General features: G+C 41.3%; 1 protein-coding gene across 1 annotated transcript in view; it reads left to right on the plus strand.

The window, feature by feature from the left end:
- The window catches only part of cacna1ia (calcium voltage-gated channel subunit alpha1 Ia), a 107746-nt gene that overhangs the window by 56305 nt on the left and 25490 nt on the right, over window positions 1–25951 (plus strand). Inside the window, exons 7-27 of the mRNA XM_035655735.1 lie at window positions 65–157; window positions 3446–3770; window positions 4057–4454; window positions 8313–8464; window positions 9088–9273; window positions 11564–11681; window positions 11841–11996; window positions 12382–12472; window positions 13494–13639; window positions 14098–14838; window positions 15451–15551; window positions 16564–16687; window positions 16892–16960; window positions 18654–18832; window positions 19239–19365; window positions 19724–19849; window positions 19992–20081; window positions 20253–20445; window positions 21207–21358; window positions 22506–22615; window positions 25318–25451. Of these exons, the coding sequence (XP_035511628.1) occupies window positions 65–157; window positions 3446–3770; window positions 4057–4454; window positions 8313–8464; window positions 9088–9273; window positions 11564–11681; window positions 11841–11996; window positions 12382–12472; window positions 13494–13639; window positions 14098–14838; window positions 15451–15551; window positions 16564–16687; window positions 16892–16960; window positions 18654–18832; window positions 19239–19365; window positions 19724–19849; window positions 19992–20081; window positions 20253–20445; window positions 21207–21358; window positions 22506–22615; window positions 25318–25451 (3811 nt within the window). The remainder of the gene's footprint in view (window positions 1–64; window positions 158–3445; window positions 3771–4056; window positions 4455–8312; window positions 8465–9087; window positions 9274–11563; window positions 11682–11840; window positions 11997–12381; window positions 12473–13493; window positions 13640–14097; window positions 14839–15450; window positions 15552–16563; window positions 16688–16891; window positions 16961–18653; window positions 18833–19238; window positions 19366–19723; window positions 19850–19991; window positions 20082–20252; window positions 20446–21206; window positions 21359–22505; window positions 22616–25317; window positions 25452–25951) is intronic.

The raw sequence follows: 25951 nt of genomic DNA on the forward strand, positions 1-25951 counted from the left end.
GTTGTTAATGTTGTTAGCTTGTAAATGTTTATTGCTAAACACTCAGCAGATTCTTTCCTCTTAGGTGATCACTCTGGAGGGCTGGGTGGAGATCATGTATTACGTAATGGATGCCCATTCCTTCTACAACTTCATCTACTTCATTTTACTCATCATTGTAAGTAAAATTCAGTCATACATTTTACTATATTAGTACTCTATATCCCTACCAACTGACACATCTAGTGTACAATGTATTTTGATGATGAAATGAGTATAACTGTAGTTAAATAAAAATCCTTCATAATATTTTCTCTTAACATTTCCTATATATTTGGACGTCTGTGGTCTCCTGCCATCAATAAATTGAATGAGGATATTTCCTGAGTAGTGGATTGAATTGTTAATAGACTTGTGGAAATCAATAGTAGCATAAAGGACTGTCCACAATCGATGTCTGGAGCAAGAAGGGAGGGAGGGAAGGAGGTGGATGTTACGTAAATGTATCTTTGGTGGCGAGTAGGAAAAAAGGGAGAGAAGAGGACGGCTGAAAAAGAAAATATGTGTCCAAAAGAAAAAAGTACTATATGAGCACTGTGTGCAAGAGCTAGATCGGCTCTTGAAGCTGAGTGCCAGATGGTGGCACAATGAAGGTTGTTTAATTTTACATTCACATGCCATTTGTTGTCTCTAAAACTGCATTCAGTCACTCTGTATATAGTTAAAACAGACACGTCAGAGTAAATGAATGAATGGAGGGTGAGTAGGAGGAGAAGAAGAGAAGAGAAGGAGATGAAACAGTGAAGAATACAAACACACCAATCAGTGGCAAGCACACTGTACAAGTTCCACACTACACTGCAAGACCTGCCCTGCAGAACAGTTTTTCCCACCAGCTTCTTTCTCCCAACACTGACGTTATTAGGCTGAGGTCATTATTGGCATTGTGACAGCAATTGTAAATTTCATCCCCTTATTGGCGCATCTGACCTGCGGTTTCCATTGCCAGTGTAAGCACCTTTTGGCACACAAAGACAGTTGACACAGTATCACAGTGTAATCACTTTTGCCTGGTTTATTCTGCTACATTCATCACAATCTCATGCCATGTGGACTGTATAGCCCCATACTACAATTATAGTAATGTCCAGCACAGGACACATACATTGAACTGCTGGTTACATCCTCAAATTCAATTCATATTTCATGTTCCAATAGAACTTCCCCAAGTTGGGCAAAACAAAACAAGCTAATGTGTATTAAAGTTCATTATACAGAGCTCAATGGCTTGCACAGTACCTAACAACCAGGCAAACACACAACTCCCTTTGGGGACATGATTGATTGACATGCCTCTTTTGAGCTTCCTTGCAAGGCCCCAGTCTGTTTGGCAACTTGTAGTCAGAGGTCCTAAGGGATGCCTTGGAAGTGTTGCTGACACTATGAGAAGTTTCAGTCAGGCACTTCCATGGGCCCCAAAGGTGTTGTTCACACAGCCAGTGTCACCTTAACTCTCTCATTCTTTCTTAATGCAGTTCTTTCTCTTATTCTCTTTTACTTATCAGTTCTTTCTGTGTGTGTGTGTGTGTGTGTTGTGCTGTTATGAAGTTGCAGTACCCTGTGCTTTAAAGCTTGTTAGCTGATCCTGTAATCATTAAGCGGGTGTTCTCAGATACAAAGCTCAGAGACGAAGAGAAGTTTGACCTCCACAGTCTCAAACAGTGTCATCTCTATCGGCTTGATACTTGATATACTGTCAAGTGTGCAACCTAAGTGTCTATATTGGTGTCACATTGAAGAGTGTGAGTAAATGGATTAAAGTGACTTAGAGCTAAGTGCTACCAAGAGGGCAATTATTAGGAAGTTGTGTGTATGTGTGTGTGTGTGTGTGTGTGTGTGTCTGTGTGGGGTGTTTCAGAGAAAGAGAGAAAATACAAATACACATAAATGTATGTGACAGCTGCCACATGGAAGCACACAGACACATGCAATCAGTTGTAAGCTAAGCCTGCCATCTTAATTTGTGTGTGTGAGTGTGTGATAACACATGCTTTTGTCGATGTGAATGTTTGTGTGTGTCTGTGTGTGTGTATGTGCATGCATAATGCAGTGATCATCTGAATGCGTGATATTGGACTGCCCTCCCTGATTATGCGCAAAGCTGTCTACTGATCAGAATCACAGAATAGACACACACACACAAACATACACACAGATGCAAGCCTGGAGGGAAATCAAAGCCCCACACACCTGCAGACCTGCTTTGACCCACAGGCCACAGATGGGCATCTCTCCTCCCTTCCTCCACACACACACCTCCCTTCTATGTTTCCCCTCTCTTTTTCTCTCTGTGAATATCTCTGGACTCATTTCTCCCAGTTTCCCCAGTCCCTCCTTCACCTCCCCCCTGCATCTTTGATCACTGCGGATGAAAGTCTATAGGTGGAAGGTTATCAAGTTTGGATGTTATCTGTGCTATCTAAGTTTTATGGTGTGTTCCTGCTCCACATGTTTTGGCCTTGTGGGTGTGCCTGTGTGTGTTCTCAATATGTGTCTGTCTGAGAGCTTTGTCCAAGGAGAAACAGGGAAACATGTTCAGATTTGTAATGAACAAAACCGAGACTCTGCTACAAGCTGCTTTATCCATCCAGCAGTCTGGTTTTTGAGTTGTTCAGCATCAGCTTATATTGATCTAATCATTGTTCCGTAACCAGCTTGGAGTAGTCCAATAAAAGCCATTTCAGCAGTCCTGAAGTTATTCCCATTACTGACACTAAAAGGTTCAGCCAACACATACTATTCACAGTGTACCCCATCTTCTCTCTGCAACTATCCCTCCATCCTTCACTTTGACTCATGATAAGAAAATGAAGCCTCTTTTGTGAAAAACAGTATAAAAAAATAGACTACTGGGTAAAGAAATGTTTGTGAGAAGCACTGTGGAGCAATGGCCTGAGAAAAGTAAAGAAAGATATTAAGTTGGAGTAGGGGCAAGAGGGAATGTTAAGTCAGAGTCAGAGAATAAAAAGAAGAAAGGGAGAAAGACAGACAGACGCTGAACTGTGCTTTGGGCATGTGTTGGCTCTGTCTGTCTGCTCCAATCAGCCTCGGTTTGGTAGGAAGCCAGCCCTCAGAGACCTTTAGCATGTGTGCTAACATTTCTACAGGGGGATTGGCACACATTAGAATCAGCAAGTGTGTGAACTTGATGTAAAAACAAGTCTGTATTTACCATTGGAAACTCCCATCTCTTCCCATATTTCATGTTTCTTAAATGAGCAACATCTGCTTTAGCCATAGGCTGATTATTTTCTTATTGTTTTTTCGGTTGCTTCTCAGTTGTTAAATTTAGATTTCTACATGAACTCTTTGCCCCCTTTCATTTCTACAGCACAGTTAATCCTTTCAGCTAGATTTTAGTTCATACATGGTCTAACTTTCTCTCTGTTGTTCCACATCCATACAGATTGGTTCATTCTTCATGATCAACCTGTGCCTGGTGGTTATCGCCACCCAGTTCTCAGAGACCAAACAGCGAGAACACCAGCTGATGCAGGAGCAAAGGGCGCAGTGTCTGTCTTCCTCCACCCTGGCCAGCATGGCTGAGCCGGGAGATTGCTACGAGGAGATCTTCCAGCTGGTCTGCCATGTCCTCCGCAAGGCTAAGAGGAGATCGGCAGCTCTCTACTACACACTGAGGGGCAAGCCCCCACCAGCTGGTGGAGGCAGAGGTAACAGGCGCGGTGGAGGAAATGTGAACAGAGAACGGCATCATTCCAGGCACCCAAGATGTGAGTAGGAGGGCCTCAGCAAATGACATGTGAATATGTCTCATTGATGTAACATTTGACAGTTAAATGTAATATACGGTCTGGCTACTAACTAGTTTTGGCTGCATTTTAATGGATGTGTTTTTAGTGGTTGCTGTGCTGTTTATTTTTGACAAGCTTATACTGTTTTGTTCAAAATACATTCATGAAACTTTTGCAACAACCGCAAATATTTTATTGAAAAAAAACATCTGAAGTGCATCCCTAGTTTTATATTCTTTCTATTGTCATCTCTGCATCTGTCTAGCATCCCACTGTCCGCACCAAAACAAGCAAGATCACGGCTCTCAGCAACTAGCTAACTCCATCAGTCTGGCTGTCCCTCAGAACCCTGAGGACTGCCCTATATGTGCATTGTCACTAAAGGAGGGGGTAAGGGCTGTGGGCGACTCTGCCAACGGGGATGAAGATGAGGAGGATTCAGTGAAAGAGACGGGGAAGGAGGAGAACCATCTAGAGGAGAGGGGAGAGGGAGAGAAGAAGAAGAAGAAGAAGAAGAGGAGTTGCTTTGGCCGCTGTAGAGACATTTGGAATGATATGAGGAGGAAACTTTGGGGCATTGTGGAGAGCAAGTACTTCAGCAGGGGCATTATGATTGCTATTCTCATCAACACCATCAGTATGGGCATTGAGCACCATAACCAGGTAAGATAATAGTCACTGCTGTCACATACACTTTGTTACTGCACTGACAATAATGCCATTTTATGAAACCAAATTCAACCGAGGCCTTTAAACTACTTTCTTTATTTATTCTTTGACTTGATAGTGATATCGAGTCATATTTGAGTGAAAAGACTCACGACTCACTTCACGACTGTCTTCATTTGCTTTTTCTGCTATGTATTATGTATTGTTTCACATCAAAGCATTGCAGCTATTTAGAGGCCATAATCTCCTTGTTTCAGTGTGAATTTTCTGCAGTGTTGTGTTTCATTGACAGCAGGCTAATATCTCAAAGTAAAATTGATCACCATCAAATAATAATAATAAGTATTTTTGTTCAGAAGAGAAAGAAAGAGTATTTTTTACCACTTATTATTCCAGTTCTTTTTTGGGGCCCAGGTTTTATTTTATGATTACCTTGTTTCTTTGAGATCTGATATAATTGTAATTTGCCAACAAAGATAGTAAATGTTTTGGAAATTGGCTGTCATTGTAGGAATATACATTGCCTTTAACCCTTTTAGACTGATAGTGTCAATAGAGTGTGTAAGCGTAATAATTCCATGCTCCCCTCTCACTCCCACAAATCACCACATGCTCGGCAGATAAACCGCTATCACTGCTGATGAAGCATTGCTGCTAGAAATATCATAATAGCAAATGACATTCAGAAGGATGAGTGTGGGAGTGGAGCATCACTGCCATACAGTTTCCTGACAGAGGTGTAAACATTTAGCCTAGCGTTAGACAAACCGAGCTGGCTTTTAACATTGGCCAGGCTCCTTGGAGGCAGACAAGGCAGGTGTCTGAGTGCAAGAGTGGGAGAAGCCTGCCAAGAGTACACATGCATGCATGCACACAAACACATATAAGCGCACGCACATTCAATACACACCCATTTTGTGTCCACTGTGTGCATGCACATAAACAAATATCTTTTCATATTTGTGCACGTGCACTAGCAGAAACACATGCAGGCACACACACTCACAAGCTGTTACATAAAACAGCTTTTTCTTTCATTTCTCTCTCTCAACCAATGCCATTCTGTTTTCATTCTGTTCACTTTTTCTCTTTTTCTCCTTCCCTTACTTCTACCTCTCTCCCCCTACTTTCTCGATAAATCCCTCCGCGCACCTTCCCATTGCACGTTCCTTTCCAAACACGGTCCTTTTGTTCCTTGCCGTCTTCCCTTCTTCCGTCCTTCCCGTCTTACCCCAAGTGTCTCAGCTACTCTCTGACTCTCGTTTCCCTCCCTCAGTTTCACCCTCCGTCTCCCCACTTCTCTTTGTCTCTCTCATCCACCCACTCACTCTTTGACAGCGTACAGAGTAGTTGCTTTCTCTCATCACTGAAGACTCTAAAAATAAACGAGGGTTGTGGGGGGAAGGAAGAGAAGGAGACGAGCGAGAGGGGAAGAGCAAGGCAGACGCCGGTTACACAGCAGTTTTCAGCTCAATTCCCTGTGTGATTCTGTGTGTGAGTGAGCCTGTGCATGTCAAAGCAGGGCATGTATGCAGAAAAACACATGCACATTTGCATTCACACACTCGCAGACGCTTTGTCTGTCTGTCTGTCTCTTGAGTCTTTCTCCCTCCTCAATTTCCACAAGCTGACACAGACGCAGTGATACAAGTGCATGTTTTTGCTTTGCTGTAGAAAAGTCTTACCTCATACAATTTTGTTCTAAAACAGGAACTCTGGATCTGATGTGCTTCTCTTCAAAAAATGACTAAACACAGGGCTGCTGTACTTTCACACACACATATCCTGCTGAAAGGAAATGTTCAAATCAAGTGTGTGGTTTCAAATTAAAAACATATATTGCTCTGTCTAGGTTTTTGATTGTGATCTTTGACTTTGACTCAAAGACTTTTTTTTGTATTTATGTCGGACTTTTACTCACCGATTTATCAAATGATGTTGCACGTTAGCAAGCTTAGAGATGAGCTGCCTATTTGCATTCATGCTATGCGTGTTCGTGTGTGGACATATCTATGTGGAAAAGAAATTGGCACACTGGAATTCGGGCTCGGAAGCTGCAGGTCATTCATTCATATTCAAGACAACATTAACATGCCAACTGGGAGCACATTTCAAGAGAAACAGGAAGAGGATATTTGTAGGGGAGGATAAAATATGAAATATTATTTGGGAGATGTGAAATTAGGGAACAGGTGGAGAGTAAGAAGAAGAAGTAAATCATAAAGGGGAGAGAAAGCAGGTAGAGGGAGGAGGGATGGGATTTTATTTGAGTTAAACTGTGGTGTCAAGGGCCGTGATGGTTTTGTCAATAGCCATAAATCTTATATCTTGTGTTTGTACGTGTGACTAGTGAGTGACATAGGTCAAGGTTAGAGCTAACTGCTGAGGGGCAAAACATGTTTGTGTCTGTGAATGGGTACAATTCATCTAGTAGTATCTATTTTAATATGTGTTTCATGACATTTGAATTATTTAGGGGTGATGAGTAATGGTATCACCTAAACCACTCTGTAGTCCGCTGATTGGTCCAGCTTCCAGCTACAGCTACTGTGCGGAGCTCGAATGAGTCTCAGTAGATGTTTTCCAGACGATAACAGTGTAGTCAAAATTGGGCTCATGAGATTTAGACTGCTTTTGTGGTCTTATTTACTTTCCTTCCATCCCTTTTATCACTCTTACTCTTTCTCAACCCCTAAATTAGTATTTTTCTCACTTCTCCTCTTCTCTCCTCCATCATGTCATCATCTATTCCGTAACAATCCCTCTGCTCACTCCTCTTTTTCCCTTCTCCTTCAGCTGGTTTCTTCCTCTACCGTTCTCCCTCCTCTGATCGACAGGAGGATATTGATTGGGAAGAGATGGGTCTGCCTGATAATGAGACTCAGAGAGAAAAAAGAAAAAGGGATGGAGAACGAGGGGGATGGAGATAGATTGGGAGAAAAGGCGGATTATAGGAGGGGGAGGGCTGAGAGTGCGTTTTTCTCTGACATGGTTTGCTAACTTTGGCAGGGCCAGCTGGCTATTTCTCCGCTGGCTTTAAAACTGAAATTCACAGGGGGTATCAGAGAAAGCATCTGATCCATATCGTGCATAACACACATTCACTCAAACACACACAGTATTCTTGCATGAAGTGGGCCTGCTTGTGCACACGCAAATACAAATGGAAATAAACCTGGGATTGACTGGAGCATGTGCGTGTGTTTCTTGTGTGTGCAGCTTGTGTGTGTATTTGTTCCTTTGCCAATTTCAGATAACATGCTCTCCTATTCAGCCAGCGTTTGACACCATGTGTTACACAGACAATACACACTCTCCATCCCCTTTCTCATTTTCCTGTGTATTGTTGCTGATGCACTGTGAGTTTTCTGTTTTCACATAAACAGCTGTGCTAAAAAACACAATTTGTTTCCCCATTCATTTTTCAGTATCAGCCCTTACTCTCTGTTTGTTGCCTATCTAAGATAAGCTGTATGTTTTAATTTTATTTGCCAGGTAAGAGAGAATTCTCTTTTCAAGTGATTGACAGTTTGAGTGACAGCCTCTTCAACACAGGGAGAGAGATGTGATGCGTACACAACTATTTTCTTCTCAGTGTCTCCTGCATCTTTTGTTGCAGCAGCACTGATTGCAAAGCAGTGGTTTAATATCAACTGTGTTTTTATCTCTTTGTTTGTACCTGCCTCTCTGTGTCTATCACTGCTCTGTTTTAAACTTAGAAAATAACTCAAACCCCTCTTTTGCCCAGCCCTTCTTTTTCACCACTTTGTTTACATCCACTTCCGCAGCTTGCTATTTTTTAAATGTTTTTCTGTTTCTGTATCACCTCCACCCCCACCTGCCTCCACCTAGCCCGACGAGCTGACCAATGTCCTGGAGATCTGCAACATTGTCTTCACCAGCATGTTTACCCTGGAGATGATCCTAAAGCTGACTGCTTTTGGCTTCTTTGAGTACCTGAGGAACCCCTACAACATCTTTGATGGCATCATTGTCATCATCAGGTCTGCAGTCTACAAAATGATTTGCTGATTGTTACGTTGTCACTTAGTATATATATATATATATATATATATATATATATATGTATATACTTTACATCTGTGTTTAAGACATACCTTCATCTCCAGAGAGCAGCCAAACCTGCTGTTCCTATCAAATTTTCAAATTTTTTTTGGTGTATTCCCCATGGAGCTTTGCATTTAACTGAACTACTTATTTTATGTGACGAATATTTAAAATCGGGACTGTCAGCATGGGGATAAAATATGTCAAATGCAGCTGTATTCGTTATCACACTAGTGTGGATTATGTATGGTCATATACTCGGAAAAATGTGCAGTTTTTATTTAGTATAAAAGACTGACTTATCCTCTTATCTGATCTTCTCTTATCCGCTGTTTCCCTCCTTTCTATTCTATTTTCTATTTCTATTTATTTTTAAAATCCTCTCCCTCCTCCCCACATTCCCTACTTATAACAATATGCTTTTTTCCCTCTACCAATTTCTTTTATTCTAATTTCTCTACATCTTCCAACTTTTCACTGTATCTCTCTCTCTCTCTGTGTGTCTCTCTTTCTGTTAAACACACATGCACACATCCACCCAATGCAACTCATACCACAGTGTGTGTGAGATCATCGGCCAGGCAGACGGCGGTCTGTCAGTGCTGAGGACATTCAGGCTGCTGAGGGTCATTAAGCTTGTGAGGTTCATGCCTGCACTGAGGCGGCAGCTGGTGGTGCTGATGAAGACGATGGACAACGTGGCCACTTTCTGTATGCTGCTCATGCTCTTCATCTTCATCTTCAGGTAACGGTGGCGCACAGGGCCATTCCTTATAGTTACAGCGAGGGCAAGAAAGAGTAAATTAAATCTTGTGGAGCAGGGGGAAAGGAGATTGTGGTGTATAAGTACATACACGTACTTATACTTACTCTGTGTGTGTATACACAAACTCAATGTCAAGTCATCACAAATTTGTCTGAAGGTATAGTCTGTATAGTGTACGATACTCTCTATCCATCTAAAAATGGGAAAAAATTTAAGGAATAGTAGCTGAGGAGAGCTCTTCTAGGGCAGAAGGACAATAAATGCAATAGATGTTGTGGGTACAGAATAGCCCACCAATTTTTATGTATGTTTATATGTGCAGTACTGTGTCAGAGTCTTTAACAAACAGGTTGTTTTGTAGGCCCTTCCAAATCTTATATAAAAATAAAAGCCTTGAAAGAAAATAAGACATAATATAGTGGCTAAGCATGGTGCAGACAGCCATAGCCTAAGGCCTGAACAGTTTGTGCAAAATAATAGGATTAACTTCCAATTATTGGAGTTCCGCCCCATTTTGCCCAAACCGTGTCTTGGTTGTGTCGAATCTTTTCTCTTTGACCTGCCTCCTTCTCCAGCATTGTTTCTGGTTTGAAAGTTGCTATGAAAGCATGAAAATACCTTAACTTGTCTGTCTGTCTGTTTGTCGGTCTGTCTGCCTGACTGTCTGTCAGCAGTATATTTCACATCAAACTTTTTAATTTCCGCTAAATTAGACAGATAGGCCTTGGGCCAAAGAACAACAATAACAATAAACCATAACTATTAAACTGAGAGAATGATCTTAAATTCCAAAAGTATGCTGATAAATTGGTTTAACTGAAAGTTGAGATGAATATATTTTGTTTTGACTGTAAAAATTGTTAGCAGTAGCTTATGCAATACTTTGCCTTTACATGAATCCAGTAAAGACTCATTCTACTAGGTCAACTGTACAATTGAAGTAATTGAGAGCATGACTTCTCCTAATAGTGTTCCAAAGTATTCTCTAAATTACATGTAAGAATTAAAAATGTAAGACAGCATTCTCACTGGACTTCAATGAATATTGAGATGCGGATGCAGAAAACTGTAATTTACAGTAACATAATCATTCAGCTGAATCTCCCCTCTTGTTAACCTCCCCCAGCATACACACACACGCAACCTCTTCTGTTTTCCCTCCAATGCCACCTCCGTGGGCGATAACCGAAAATGAAGATGGCATTAGCAGAATTATTGTTATTTGAATAATTTATCATAATTGTTGCAAAAAGTGCAGTCATTTTTACATGATAGATATGAGTTCCACAGCAGCATAAAGCTATTAGCACAGTCCTGCTTGTGTCTTTATGTGTGCACATGTTTGTGACTTTGTGTGTGTGTATGTGTACCTGTCAACCAGCTTCTTCATCCCTCTAGCACAGCAATCAAGCATAACTGTGCCAAGACAGATGGCATCAGAGTGTTTAGCCTGCTAATGCTAGCCTGAGCAAGTGGCATTTGGCCTATATATCTAGCCACTATACCTTTTAGTGAGAACTTAATGTACAGTACCACTCAGCTAATACTAAGCTTTTAAAACCTCTCCATAAATTGCTCTAAAGAAAGCCTCAATAAATGAGAATATAGACAGCCCTGTCTGGGGTCACAGTCTTGTGAGGACAGTATGTTTTCAAGATGATGATTAAGTCTAAGGTTTAGAACATATTTATGTAAGACACATGGTTTGTTTATTGATGCTCAATAGCTTTAATCATCTCTAATTTGATGATAGTTCTGTTACTTTATGAATTTCATTTTGTAGTACATGTACCTGACCATAACCAATAATTCTTCCCATTATCTGCAGGTGTCATAAACCATCTAGTCCATGACATACCTAAAAGTACTCCTTCAGTGTACAGTCCAACAACATAAATGCAATACATATATTGTACTATTTAATAATAATAAAGGATTTCTAACATTTCAGGAGGCAGTGAAGCAAATTAAAATCAGATTGCAAATAAACTGCACTGAGGCAAATGAGTTTAAACAATTAAAATGATATAGAATTAAAAGAATGGAATACCCATCAGTCATATATGATAAAACAACAATAATAATTAAATAGATGAGACGTGGTGGAAATTAAAGCCAGAATAAATAAGTTATTTAAGATACGTTGCTGATTCAACCAGCCTTCCAACAACCCTTGGGCAGGGATTTTCCAGAGCATAGGGGCCTATACTCTTATTCTACGACAGCATGTGTGGCTGAATTATTGGAGAAATCTCTTCTTGTGTTGCAGTATCCTGGGCATGCATATCTTTGGTTGTAAGTTCAGTCTAAAGACAGAAGCAGGAGACACAGTGCCGGACCGGAAGAACTTTGACTCCCTGCTGTGGGCCATCGTCACTGTCTTTCAGGTAAGAAAAGTTTAAACAGACACACACTTTTCAGTTTTACAACTTGAGGAAATGTGTTGCTGTTGAGCATGTGCTTATTTTTTGTACCTGTATGTACATTTGTGTGTGTATGTACTGCATGTGTGTTCCTGTTCCACTCTGTGTGTATGTTTTCTGTAGATTCTTACCCAGGAGGACTGGAACATGGTGCTATACAATGGCATGGCATCCACCTCGCCCTGTGCTGCTCTCTACTTCGTAGCTCTCATGACATTTGGGAACTACGTGCTCTTTAATTTACTGGTTGCCATCTTGGTTGAGGGTTTCCAAGCTGAGGTAAGACATCTTGGTTCAGGGCAGTATTCACTTTGCAAAACCAAATGTGATATGGCACAAGCTAGTCAATCATGTCTGTGGGTTTTCTTGTTTTTTTCTTTGTGGTTTGGTTTGTTAATTTTTTTTGCTATAGTCTGAGAACCTGATGATTGTGTTGAGCGAGTTATGATGAGTGTAAGGAAACCAGTACATTAGATAGTAAAGGGCAAAAAGGAGATGACAAATGGTTGGCGGTTCCTATTAAAATTAGATTGTGATTGATCATTATTTCTGCACAATCTCCTCTTCCTTGCCTTGCCCCTGCCTCACTCTCCTTTTATCTCTGTGTCTCTCTTCCTTTCTCCCCCATTGGTTCTCTCTCACTCTCCCACTGTCCATGATGCAGGGCGATGCAAACCGCTCTTACTCGGACGATGACAGGTCTTCCTGTAATTTTGAAGAGAACGATAAGCAGAAAGACTCTCTGCATCTCTCAGGTATTAAAAGCGTCTAGAAGCTTTACAGCATTTTTCGGTTTAATAAAGATCGATCTTAGCTCAGAAATTACAAGACCATTTCACCCCTAATGTGGGGTGCTGTCTGGAAATTTTCCTTCCAAAACCAAAATGTCAGCCTTAAACTAACCACACTGTAAAACTGTGATTGCGATTGAGAGATCATTTAACATTAAACCAATTTGAACTTAATTTCCATTTAATTTCCATTTTTTTATGTCTGAATTATAACAGAATTGCATCTTAGAATTATTATCTCAAACCATTGCCTACTTTTGTCTGGCAAAAGGGCACCATTATATATGTGCTCTAATGTCATAGTGTAACCAATCCTCTAGGCATTCAGCACTCCAGAAAAAAACTGTTTAATTGTGCCTTGGGCATCAAAAACGTCGTCCAATTTCCACAACAAACATTGCAAAGCATCTTTTTCCAGTCTGAAATGTAAGCTGCACCTACTTTAAATAATGCATGCCTGATGCCACTCTATCCACTTGTGTTACCTCTTCTCCCTGTAGGCATAACAGAATTGAACTCACCAAGAATCAACCAGAGCATCATGCAGTATGGAGTAGCATTTAGCAGCACATTAGGGAGGCCTCTGATGATGTCTGATCAAAGTTCTCCTGAGCCCAAATGTACCTTAAATGTCAGCATACCTGGAAAAAAACACATTTGGAATGTTAATGGTTCCTTGAACACCGATTGCACCAAAAGTTATCTTTGAGAATGGACAAACTACTGGAAAATATTCCCCTTGTTATGTGCTCCTCTCTGGCTCCTCTGAGGTGTTTTATTGTAAATTAAACCCTCTGCCTCTCTGAGCTGGCCATAACATAATTTTAGGACATTTATGTTGTAAAGTGATGGAGAGTGCCAGGTTCTGTTTGCATGGCAGCAGCAGAAAAGAAGCAACGGATGTTGTCTCTCTTTCTTTGACTGTTTTCCTCATTCATACATCTTATCTGTCTTCCTCCTTTTGTCACCACCTCTTTCCCTACAGACCCAAAGATCTGTACACTAACCCCTAATGGACACCTAGACCTGCCCCCTGGTCTGTTTCCAGGAGAGAGGTTGACCTTTGCTCTCGGCTCCAGGAAGAACAGCGTAATTTCTCTTGGCAGGGCCAACCTGGAACAGAGAGCTTTGGTAAGTAGAAAAGGACCGTAAAGAGAGAAGCTGAAAAAAATACATACATGGTTGTTAGTTCATGATTGACTGACCAGATGTTATGTTTTGATATGACGAAACAGTGTGAAAGTAATGTTATAGTCTTCAAATAAATGGTTTACATTGCCTTATTCATTTGCAGGACAATGATTTGCTACCATGTTATTTTTTTTTACTTAGCACGCTGTTCAATTAGCCAATTGTGATTGTATTTTATTTGATTAGCTGTGGCACTTTAAAACGTTAAGTATGGACTACTCTCACTGAGGTAATGAGTAGCATATTATTACATTGCTTTTTGAGTATGTGTGTGTGTGTGTGTGTGTGTGTGTGTGGTCACTGGATCAGCTCTGTTTATTTCTGTTAATAATGCAGACATAATAATGCTTGGCTCAGACTTGCAGGAGATAGAAGAAACCTCTCTCTCGCTTTCTCAGTATCCAGGTCGAGGTTACCACAACTGGGGCCGTCCTCTGCCTCCCCATCCTCAGGCCCTGTGGGCCCGTCGTTCCAGCTGGAACAGCTTGGGGGGATGTCGCCCCTGCTCCTCCTCATCTCCCTCCGCTAGTCCAGCCTTCAACCCCACCTCTGCAAGGCCCTTCTATGGCTACGGCCTGGGGGGTCTTGGTGGAGTGGTTGGAGGAAGCCTTCGTATCCGGGGTCCCCGGGCCTCTTCATCCCCGCACCGCCACCTACACCATGTCCACCCAGATGAAGAGGAGTCTCTCCTCTCTCCTCCTCCTGTCGCTCCACGATCTCTTCACCTTCCCCATCCTGCACTCTCAGGCCACTTTGTACCCAGGAGGGACCGCAGAGCTCTATCCCTAGAGCTGCCCCACCTACTGCAAGTCCCAGGGCCCCCGCACCCTCCACTGCCGCCACACCACCCACTGCCCCCCGTGACGCTCCATGCTCACCACAGGAAGAAGAGCTTCTCTGGGGGGATGGTAATCAGTGGAGGTGGTGGCAGTGGACTTGACAGTCTGGGTGGCTTAGGAGGGGTACACCAAGACTGTAATGGGAAGACTCCTCTGTCTCAGCTTCTCCAACTCCCTCCTAGACACCCGAGTGAGCAGGCTGGAGGGGCAAACCCCCAGAGTCAGCTGATGGCTGACGTCTTCCCCCAGGTTAACACACGCAGCAAGGACCGGGAGGACCTGGATGATGACATTGACTATGTAAGTTAAGTGTGTGTGGGAGGGAGGGAATTAAACGGTAATAGCATTAGGAAAAGCCTGGTGAGTAAGTGAAATGAGCTTATGCAATCATACGACTTTGCTATGATACACATTCCAATCCCATAGATGCAGATAAGCATCCCTAAGACGGTATGTAAGAGAATCTAAAAAGAACAAAGACACACAATCTAGCCTTGTGATTCTCAATAACCGAACCATTAGCTTTTGTGTTAAAGTACAAGATTTTATACATGCAATAATCTCCAGCTCTCTTGTGTAAGATTTCAAGTACTTTGTATAAAGCCTGCACTCCCCATCACCTGGGCCTCATGGGAGTCCCATTGTTTTCATTGTAAACAAGTCTGTGTATGAGAGAAACAAGGTTAATTAGAAAGGACTATTTAGACAGCAGGGGAGAGAGATATACAGATGGTAATGTTGGAAGATGCTCCGAGCTGTTGCTATAGAAGTGTTTCACTTTCGTAAATAATTTAAATAGGGAGTCTAAACAGGCAGTTTGTCTTTGCAATTCTGCAAGTCTTTTCATGATTATGGCATGATTATATTGTGTGTGTGCCGTCATGTGTACTGATGTGTCTGTGTTTGTCGCAGAGCTTGTGCTTCCGGATACAGAAGATGTTAGAGGTGTACAGACCGGACTGGTGTGAGACCAGAGAGGACTGGTCTGTCTTCCTATTCTCCCCACAGAACAAGTGAGTCACCTTTATCCCTCCACTTCCTCTTTTTCCATTTTGTAATCAAATCTGTTGGATCCAGTGCATTTACTGATGGAGCGGCTGTCAGCATCAAAGTGTGAGGACTCGCCAAAATCTCAACAGTCTCCCATACAAACATTATCAGCTGGCTACAGGGCATATCTCATCAAAACAATACCATGGATGGGTGGGCAGATTTTGTTCCCCACCTCATCAATAGGAAGGACAAGTTGCCTAGCTTCCTGAGAGAAGAATTACATTGAGTATTGATCGCCACTTTCTAAATAACAAAGGGACGTTTTCTACCCTCTCCCCTCCTGTTAGACAGCCAGAAACATGGTAAATTTAATACCATAAGCAATTCATTAAATTCTGCATTAACTTGTACAGATGTTGTGTTACAGTCTGCAGAGGAAGGGTTTGAATAGACACGGTTGAGTTTATTAATAAAAGGCATTTAAATGTCTCAATGCTTGTTCAAAAATACTTTAGAATAAGTACAGCCTCTCCTATTCAATCTGTTTCTTTTCATCATTCCAATAAACACTGCAGCAAAGATATTTAATTGCTTTTTGGCAGTACACAGTGTCACATGCTAAGTTCTGAAATGCATACTCAGTTCTTACGTGTACCATCTCTTTCTGTCTCTCTCTTTCTATTCTGTTCTCCCAGCAGAGCACTGTAGTCTGGAGTCTTGTGCTTCTGAGAGTGTTGTTAATGTAATTTGTTTTGAATTAGGAGTGATGTAAACAAGGGCTGAATGAGGCTATTTACTCACCAAGATGGAAAGAGCTCCCATGCACTGTCAGGGAACTTGGCTCCCATTGTGATTGGATGGAAGGGTTTATAAATTGTGTTTCGGCAGAGTGTGGCCTTACTGTTTATGTATTGTTTACACCACTTTGTTGGCCTTGTTTTGGCTTAATAACAGTTGCAGTGCCTATTTAAACTTCTCCTTAAGCTTTCTACCTTCCTTTCTTCATCTTCAACTCTTCCCTTCTTACTCCAGGTTCAGACAGATGTGCCAGTCCATCATAGCCCATAAGCTGTTTGACTATGTGGTGCTGGCGTTCATCTTCTCCAACTGCATTACAGTAGCTCTGGAGAGGCCCAAGATACTACAGGGCAGCTTGGTAAATCCACCTGAAATGTGTCTATGTGCATGTTTGTGGGAGCAACATCTCCTGTCTGCAGCTTTTGTGTTGTAGATTTTTGTATTATCCGAGGAGGAATTAAATTCTATTATCTAAAAGGTGCAGTAAATAAGGTTTTACTACCCCTAATTGCCCCCATCTCTTCTTTCTGACTCTCTCCCTTCTCCTGTTTGTCTTTTCCAGGAAAGAGTCTTCCTCACCATCTCTAACTACATCTTTACTGCCATCTTTGTGGGCGAGATGACACTCAAGGTAACATTTTACAACCTGTCTCTCTATTACTACCAATGAGTCCTGAAGAATCCTTTATGTCTGTCTCCTCCCGTGTCTCCTTGTTTGTCTCTCCCACTGAATTGACTTCGCCCCAGTGCTTCCCAACCCCTTCCCTACCCTTCTTTCTTGGCAATTGTCATGTTCCTTTGGAGAATAGAGCAATTAAGCAATGTCATTAATTACTGGCTAGTTTTCTCTTATGGATGCGGTCCATCTCCAGCACTCCCCCACACTCTCTCCCTCCCCCTTTCTTCTCGGTTTTTGCCTGTTTCTTTTTTAAGTTTGTGTTTCCACTTTCTTAGGATCCCTCTGTTCTTGTCAGTCAGATTTTTTTTCGGACTTGGGTATTTCCCCATCCTTCCTTCCTTTTATTTTCTCTCCCTCCCACTCTTTGCCACTGTCTCTGTATTCTCTGCGAAAGGCTTTGGCACAAGTGGGCCATCAATTATGCACTCCCACAATCAATTATTAACCAATCACAGCACGTCAAGGAGCCACAGACTTGTCAGGCCCCTGGCCAAGCCGTACATGTCTCCCTCCGTGTTTCTGTTTGTCTGAGACTTGTGTAGGTCTGCAATGTGTGTTTGTTTGTGTAGCATTAATCTCTCTGTACGACTCCCCCACTGTGACTAATGCTGTGTACAAGATTCACCCACATAAAAAAAGCACAGCACAGCAGGGTTGAGGAATCGGTCAGCATGTTGCAGAACTTTTTAGAGTGTTATTTTATGAGGCAGCTCCAGACACAATGGAGCACTCTCCAAAAAAGTAGTTCTGATTGTACTGTAGTTGTGTGAATAAACAATGCGGTTCTTCCGTACTGTTTCTCAAGACAAAAATATTATCAGATTTGTGAACTCAATACATGGAAGTTTTGTATATTCAGTTTACTTTGTGGCATTATGGGCAGTTTACATTTTGGCATTTAGACCTTAGATGTTTGCCAAGCACTGATCTTTCAACCATCTTGATAATGTTTGCACACTAACCCCCACGGTCCCTCCGAAGCTTTAGCGGCTACATGGCAAACAGCTTCAAATGTCAGTTGCAGATTTTTGCCCAAGCAGGCGTGATGCTCCCACTGCTGCTTAGCAAAACACCAAATCCGGCTGTGTGCATATGTATCCTGTACAACATCCCGTCCTCACTCACACAATAAACCTTTTACAAGCAAAAATAAAGGCATTGAGACATTGTTACTGCACCAATGATTATTACAGTACACACACTGTTACCCGTATGCCATTATTAACCATAGATATCATTGACTGAGTTTGTTTTTATACATTTTTTTTCCGTTGATGCACGTTGTATGTGTGTGGCTGATAGTGATAGTCCGTATCTGCTCTTGATGCTCTCTTGGCAGTTGTGTGCGTACATACGTCTGTGTGTGTGTGTGTGTTGGAGGCTCAGTGTGTAACATGTCTTGTTAGTGTCGACAGTTTTCCTAGAGTTGCTGATGACTGTTGTCTGTGTCTCATCTCTCATCCTCTTGCTCTTTTGGTTCTTCCTTGTTTTTGTTTTTTTGTGCTACACATGTATTTTTTCACATTTGACAGTTTACTTTACAGAGCTGGTTCAGAAATAGACGTTATACAGTTGTCTGTCAAAGTTGCTACGTGGCAAGTGAAGTCCGTCTTCTGCTTCACCTCTTTTTTTCCGTCGTCTTCAGGTGGTTTCTATGGGTCTGTACGTGGGTGAACAGGCTTATCTGCGGAGCAGCTGGAACATTTTGGATGGCTTTCTGGTTTTTGTGTCTTTGATTGACATTGTTGTGTCCATGGCGGGTGGGGCCAAGATCCTGGGTGTACTCAGAGTACTCAGGTTGCTCAGAACATTGCGTCCCCTCAGGTAGGGCAAAGCCTTCCCATTTTTTTTAAATGGTTTTACTGTTTTTGTGGGTAATTTGCATCTGTTGGTTGTCATGTTATGGCAGCTCTGAATCTCAGTTTTATATTCACAAGTTCAAAATGTTGATCTTAAACAAACTGACTGAGGAGCAATGCTGTGTGCCTAAGCAGATCAAAAATCAGTTTTCAAAATTGTTTAACAATCTCAGCAGGCAGGAACAGGGTAACCATAATTAGTCAATTATATCTTCTTCAGTAATGTTTTCTCCCTTTAATCGTACAGTATTTGAGCTAATCAGTACAAATTTAAGGATATTAAAATTAAACAATAATACGCATCACTCCCAGCAGTAACAAAAGCATTTAATACAAAATCTGCTTTGCTCTTACCCCTCTCCCTACTTCAGGGTGATTAGCAGAGCTCCAGGTCTGAAGCTGGTGGTGGAGACCCTCATCACCTCCCTCAAACCCATTGGCAACATTGTCCTCATCTGTTGTGCATTCTTCATCATCTTTGGCATCCTTGGGGTACAGGTAGGAAAAAGGGAACACATACTGCATGCATACCTTATTTAACCAAGTTTATTATATGCTGTGCTATTATTTCCTGCCCATAACTATGAGTTTTTTTAATGTTATTCTCTCCTTCCCTTTCCTTATTAATAGCTTTGAAGCACACTTGCATTTATTTCCTAAGTAAACTCTCATTGTCCTCCTACTTCCTTTATTGCTGCACAACATTTTTAGCTGATGGAATCTTTGACTAGCTCATTATTTCACTCACGAGCAGCCTTTCATCTCATCTGAGGGGCCTACAGAGGCTTATTTCTCTGTTTTATATAAGCAGTTAGACGGCATCAAAAGCTCGGTCTCATTTTTCTTCTACTAACAGCTGTTTAAAGGAAAGTTCTTCTACTGCTTTGGCCCTGATGTCAAAAACATCACCAACAAGTCTGACTGTCTACAAGCCAACTACAAGTGGGTCCACCATAAGTACAACTTCGACAACCTGGGACAGGTTAGTGCCACATGTGTGTTATCTGCATGTCTGCTGCGCATTATGTTTCTTATAGGAATGCGTAACGAACATAATTTAAGAAAAATAAAATGTCTCCATAACAGTATAACATTTTTCCTTTCTGTTCTCTGCTGGTGTTCAGGCTTTGATGTCCCTGTTTGTACTCGCCTCCAAGGATGGCTGGGTTAACATCATGTATCATGGCCTGGATGCTGTGGCTGTGGACCAACAGGTACCTGAATATAAGCTGTAAACTTTAGAAAAAAAAACTTTGGGCACAATTTCTATCTGGCTTAATCTTTTGTTCTCCTTCCCTCTCGCTTCTGTTTTGTTTCCTACCTTCTATTTTCACATCATTTTATATTAAATCACATCACAAACAAACATGCCACTTCAACCCCAGCCGGTGACCAACAACAACCCATGGATGCTGCTGTATTTCATCTCCTTCCTCCTTATCGTCAGCTTCTTCGTCCTCAACATGTTTGTTGGCGTGGTGGTGGAGAACTTCCATAAATGCCGCCAGCACCAGGAGGTGGAGGAGGCCAAAAGGCGTGAGGAGAAGCGACAGCGACGCATGGAAAAGAAGAGGAGAAGTAAGAGAGAGGGAGGATAGGATAGGTATAGCAAAGAGGGCATAGAAGGAGGAATGGAAAAGGCCAAAAGCTGGAGGAGAAATAAAAATACAGAGGCACATGAACAGTTGAAGGAGGAGGCAGGAATAGGGTGAAATGGGGGAAACAAACTAGAGGTACAGTAAGGAAGAAGAGGCAGTTAGAGATTTATAACAATGGGCACAATCAGATGAAAAAGCCTTACAAACATGTATAAAACAAACATGTAAAATGATACAAAACACAATGCCTGAAAACAAGGGCTTGAATAGTTCACTTTACTCCTATTGTTACCATGACACATTACAAGAATCACTTTCTATTAGCATGGTGAGCTCTGATCATCACTGATGAAAACTTGTGCTGTAGAAATAAAGAGAGATGGAAATTGAGACAGACAGATAACAATAAACACACAAACACACTTAAGTGTCATAATTGGTAATGTGCTCTGCAATTTGCGATTTTCTTCTGCTGACAGTGATTCCAGCTTGATCAAAGCTTTTTAAAAGACACAAGATGATTTGTTGTATGTTTCAAGTAGAAGCAAAAGCAATTTGTTTGAAATAAATAAAAGTTGTTTTTTAATAGCTTGAAGGTTTGAATGTATATCATGAGTATTTTATAGCACCACAGAAGACACATTGTCCTTTTCCTTAGAAGTGCAGTAAAAAACCCTCATCAAATACAAATGCATATTTTATATGTTTAAAAGCTTTAATTATATATTTTTCTGCCAACAGAAGCCCAAAAGCTGCCCTACTATGCCAGCTATGGCCAAATACGCCTGATGATCCACACACTGTGCACAAACCACTACCTGGATCTCATCATCACCTTCATCATCTGCATCAACGTAATCACCATGTCCTTAGAGCACTACAATCAACCTCATGTAAGAAAGAACAAGTTTACCTATGTGTGTAATGATATGTATTTGGTGATTATATGTACAGGAGTGCAAGAACAAATTGGCGCATTATATAAGATGTTTAGGGAGTGCAGTGGGCACAGGCCAAGTTGTGTATTTGTTGGTAATAAAGTTAGATGATAAATGGGGAAAGTGCTTTGCATTCTTACATTAATGTAAGTAATGAGAGATTTGTGCAACTTAGTGCCTACTCCACAAAATATGGACAAAAACAGACAGACTCCTAAAAGCTCCATCTTGGGAGGAAGAACTTGTGCTGCATTTTAATGCAAGTTTAATTTAACGTCTGTCTAATCTTTGTGGCTGCACCTGACTATAACTCTTACATAAAGCCTTCCCTTCCACAAACAGCAGCATCTCAAACAGACACAGTGAAAACACTGACGGGTCAACCATCACGGAACTGTATCTAGGCTCTGTAGCATGTGTTGTGAGTAGCTGCAGTCCATACAAAGAAGCTGTGATTGCACTGCTGATTTGATGTGTGCTGCTGTCAGAGTGGTGTTAGCGCTACTGTACACGTATCTGTCCATTCATGTGTAATGAATGGAGGTTCAGAAGCCTGATAGCGTCTTGTGCGGGAGAGAAAAGTGATTATCCTTGAGATAAGATGCCCGTTTGACCTTTAAAATAGAGCAAGCTTTCTCAATCTGACCGAGCATCAGATAAATATCACAGGTCTTGGGTGTATTTGGCAGCTGTTGGTTCTGACATTTGGCAGCCTCCCACTTGTTAGAAGCTACAACTCTATTTATGAAAGGAAACAACAGCCAAGCAAAATAATCTCCGGTCTCTGCAGAAACATGAAGCTGGACCGGATGTTTAAGACAATTAAAACATGCTTGCCTCTGGAATATTTTAATACTCTGCAAATACAATTTTGCTTAAAAATTTGCGTTTGTTAGGGGACATAATGTGTGAGCGTGTGTGTAGTGCTATGAATGGAAGATGCTCTGTTTTTGCCTCTAGCATGCTTGATTTTACTCTACAAACAATGGGAACAGTTCCAATTCTACAGTTTCTCCCTGCTGATGCTGCTAATACACTGCCCTATCTCACTTGCACACATACACACAAACACACACACCTTTTTTACCCTCTCTCTTTCCAGTCTCTGGATCTGGCCCTGAAGTACTGCAACTATTTCTTCACCTCCACTTTTGTGCTGGAATCAGTACTCAAACTCATCGCCTTCGGCTTTCGACGCTTCTTCAAAGAGAGGTACTGTGTCTTTCTACCTTGTGTGTTTGCAGTGCGATTGTGTATGAGACTGTTTCACTTTATTCCTGTATGTAAGTGTATCCATGTGCTTATTTGTAACTTGATGGTATCATTGCAAAACTCATCCAACCAGTGAGGGATTTGTACTGTACTGTACCTGAAGGGAAGCAGCATGATGACTGTCAATCAGTTTTTGGCCTTTATAGTGTGTAGCCTGAAAACACAAGCGCCCGTTGGATTAGATACTGCAAAATGAGCTTTACATTTCAAAACAGTCAGAGACTTAATGCCAGCAAAAAATACAATATCATCCTATGTTTTTGTCTATTCAGCTCAGTCACTTATCAAATATTTGATGTGAAAATTAAACATTAAAGCAACTATCAGCGCTCTAGGCACATGCTATAATCTCTTGAAATAACGTATAATATAAATAAATAGTGCAACAATAAACAGTTATTTAGTTCAAAGTGTAATGGCTGTACAAATCCGCCTTTTGCTTTGATCACTATAAATAGAATAGGGACTAACAGCTTTGACAATATAGAGGATTATGAAATACGTTGAAACGTGTGAGCTGGTTCAGAGGCGTTCTGTTATTAAGTTGACTAAACCCTATAGAGCTTGATAGCAAATACGGATGCCATGACAATTATCAAACCTACTGAAAGGTCACCATCAAATATTTCTTACATTCACATATTCTATCAAGTTATTCTATAATGTAAGTATAAACTATTATTCATTTTTTAAAGTGTGGTAGCATCTAGCAGTGAAGTTGCAGAATACAACTCACTCACTTCCTTCTCCCTTTCTAAGTGCCTATAAATGGATATACCATTGACTTTGACTGAGGAGCATTTTTCATTGTAATCATTTATTTGGTGAAATAATAGAGGTCTAATTGAAAAAAGAAACTAGAGAACTAGAGTATTATTCTGCTTGACATAACCAAAGCTCTGTGATAGTATTGCATTTCCTTGTCTCCACCTCACTGTACTTACCTTTGTTTGACCTCCATTGGAAACATACCTCAGCACTGGTCTGTTCCCTCCTACATTCACTCACTCAGAGCCCAGAGACTAATTGATTTGTCACTCACCCAAATGTGCACGGTGATGAGACTGATGGTTTATTCTTTTCAGGGATGTGTGGTGACTAATTAAAGACAGAAACAGATTTGGGAGCTTATATTACACTGATGATAGTTTAATGTCATTGACCTATTTTAGTTAGTGAGGAGAGAGGGGGGAGAGAGAGAGAGGAGAGAGAGAGAGAGAGAGAGAGGAGAATAATGAGAAACAGTTAATAGTGAGAGAGATAAGGTGGCAGAGGAAGAAAGAGAGAAAGTGGTATAATATATAGGAGGGGAAGCTGGACTGATCAAAGACAAAAAAGAGGAGGACAAATGAGTGATGAAATGAGAAAGAGATGGGCGGATATAGAGAGAATTTATCACACGTTTATCAGCTGGCACTTTGTCTTTTTTTATGTAGTGTCAGCAACAGCCGTGAGCAGTCATTGTACATAGTGTGATTTATAGGCTGGGGTGACTGTCAAGCCAGCTTTAGAACTGGGTCAATGGAGTAGCAGGTAAAACACAAACACACTGCCACATGCACCACCATGCACTGTAAGCTTGCAGGTATGTGTGTGTGTATGTGTGCTTGTGTATATGAAGTTCTGAGGCTGACTGTGAAGGAGATATGAAAGTCCAGCGCAAATGTAGTTCAACCTTTTGATTAGTAACAGGTATTTACTTTTTTTTTTTTTTTTTACCATTTCTACCAGAGGAGCTAAATTACTTCTATGGTTTTGATGTGTTTAAGTGATCAACATTATTTTCTAAATATGAACAAAGGCAGCTGCTGTACTTCTTTTTTTTGCCAAGGTGGGTAAAACGATTGGAACAATGGTGTGATAAAAGAAGTAGACTCACATTGAGGCAGACACTAGCAACAGAGGGAAACATGATCTTGCGCATGATGATAATGAGTCACAGGCTGCGGCTGATACACTGTTGTCATTGGCATTTTAAATGAGAGAGTTTGCCAAGCATTGTGACAAATGAGTTGGCACTGCCAAATGTTTTAGCACTCTGGGTGCCTTGCTTTGTGATCTCAGATCAGATGTGAACCTGATTTGCCATTTTTCATAAAAACTCACACAAAGCCTTCCTTGATGGTTTCACAAATGATGTGTATTCATTGACTATCTTCCAAAAAGTCTGAAGATAAATGAAGCGATAAAAGATAAACATCAGGTCAAAACACTTTCCCTTAAGTCAGATGTGGCAAAAATGGTGGCTCTCTTTGATTCCCTACCATATTTATCTCATTCATACTTCATCTGTTTCCCATCTGTCCTCAAGCCATAAAAAGAAATTATCCGACAAGCATTTTGCTGAGCATGATGTATTTGTTAGGCTTTTGGGGATGAAGCACTACAGCATCACTGGTAGAAAAGTGCAGATCGAAAAGTAGTGCATTGAAAGGTGACTGATAATTAACTATATACCTCCTCATATAGTGTGCGACTTACAGTAGGAGCCAACAAGTGAACTGTATCTGTGACTTTTCTTTTTCTAAACATATCTGCCACCAAACTTGCCAGTATGCCATTTGTGTTTGCTTTTTCTGCGTGTGTGAGGCAATGCCTTTGTGCACCTTCCTTCATCGTGTGTGTGTGTGTGCTTGTACTAGGTGGAACCAGTTGGACCTGGCCATTGTGCTTCTGTCAGTGATGGGCATCACCCTGGAGGAGATTGAGATCAGTGCTGCCCTGCCCATCAACCCCACTATCATCAGGATCATGAGAGTGCTGAGGATAGCACGAGGTCAATATACTACACGAAATACGCGCGCGCACACACACACACACAAAGACGTGTTTACTTGGGTCACTTTTGCAGACATTACATAGGCCTATACACTCACTTCAACCACTGACCTAAAAATCAGCTTTTTTACAAACTGGGGCCTCTGTCCGTTTGTACAAGCTGTCTTCAAATAACTGGTCTTTAGTCCTTATTGTGTCTCTGAAGTTATAAGTCAGACCCACACACACATACATACACTCACTCTGAAGTCCTATCCCAGCCACACATCCTTTCAGTGAAGCAGAATATTGATTTGGTTTTGGTGGTGTGTTGAAATATAACTGTTGAAACTGTAAACAACTTTAACAGGTCAGTTAGCTGTAGCATAGCAGCTAATGTCTAAAGGGCTGTTTTTGTGTGTACTGTATGAGTGTGTGTGAGTGTGTGTGTGTGTGTGAGTGTCTGTGTGTGAGTGTGTGAGTCTGTGTGTGTGAGAGTGTGTGTGTGTGTGAGTGTCT

Source organism: Morone saxatilis, unplaced genomic scaffold (genome assembly GCF_004916995.1).
Source record: "Morone saxatilis isolate NCDOM2014 unplaced genomic scaffold, NCSU_SB_2.0 Contig14, whole genome shotgun sequence".
Classification (NCBI taxonomy): Eukaryota; Metazoa; Chordata; class Actinopteri; family Moronidae; genus Morone; species Morone saxatilis.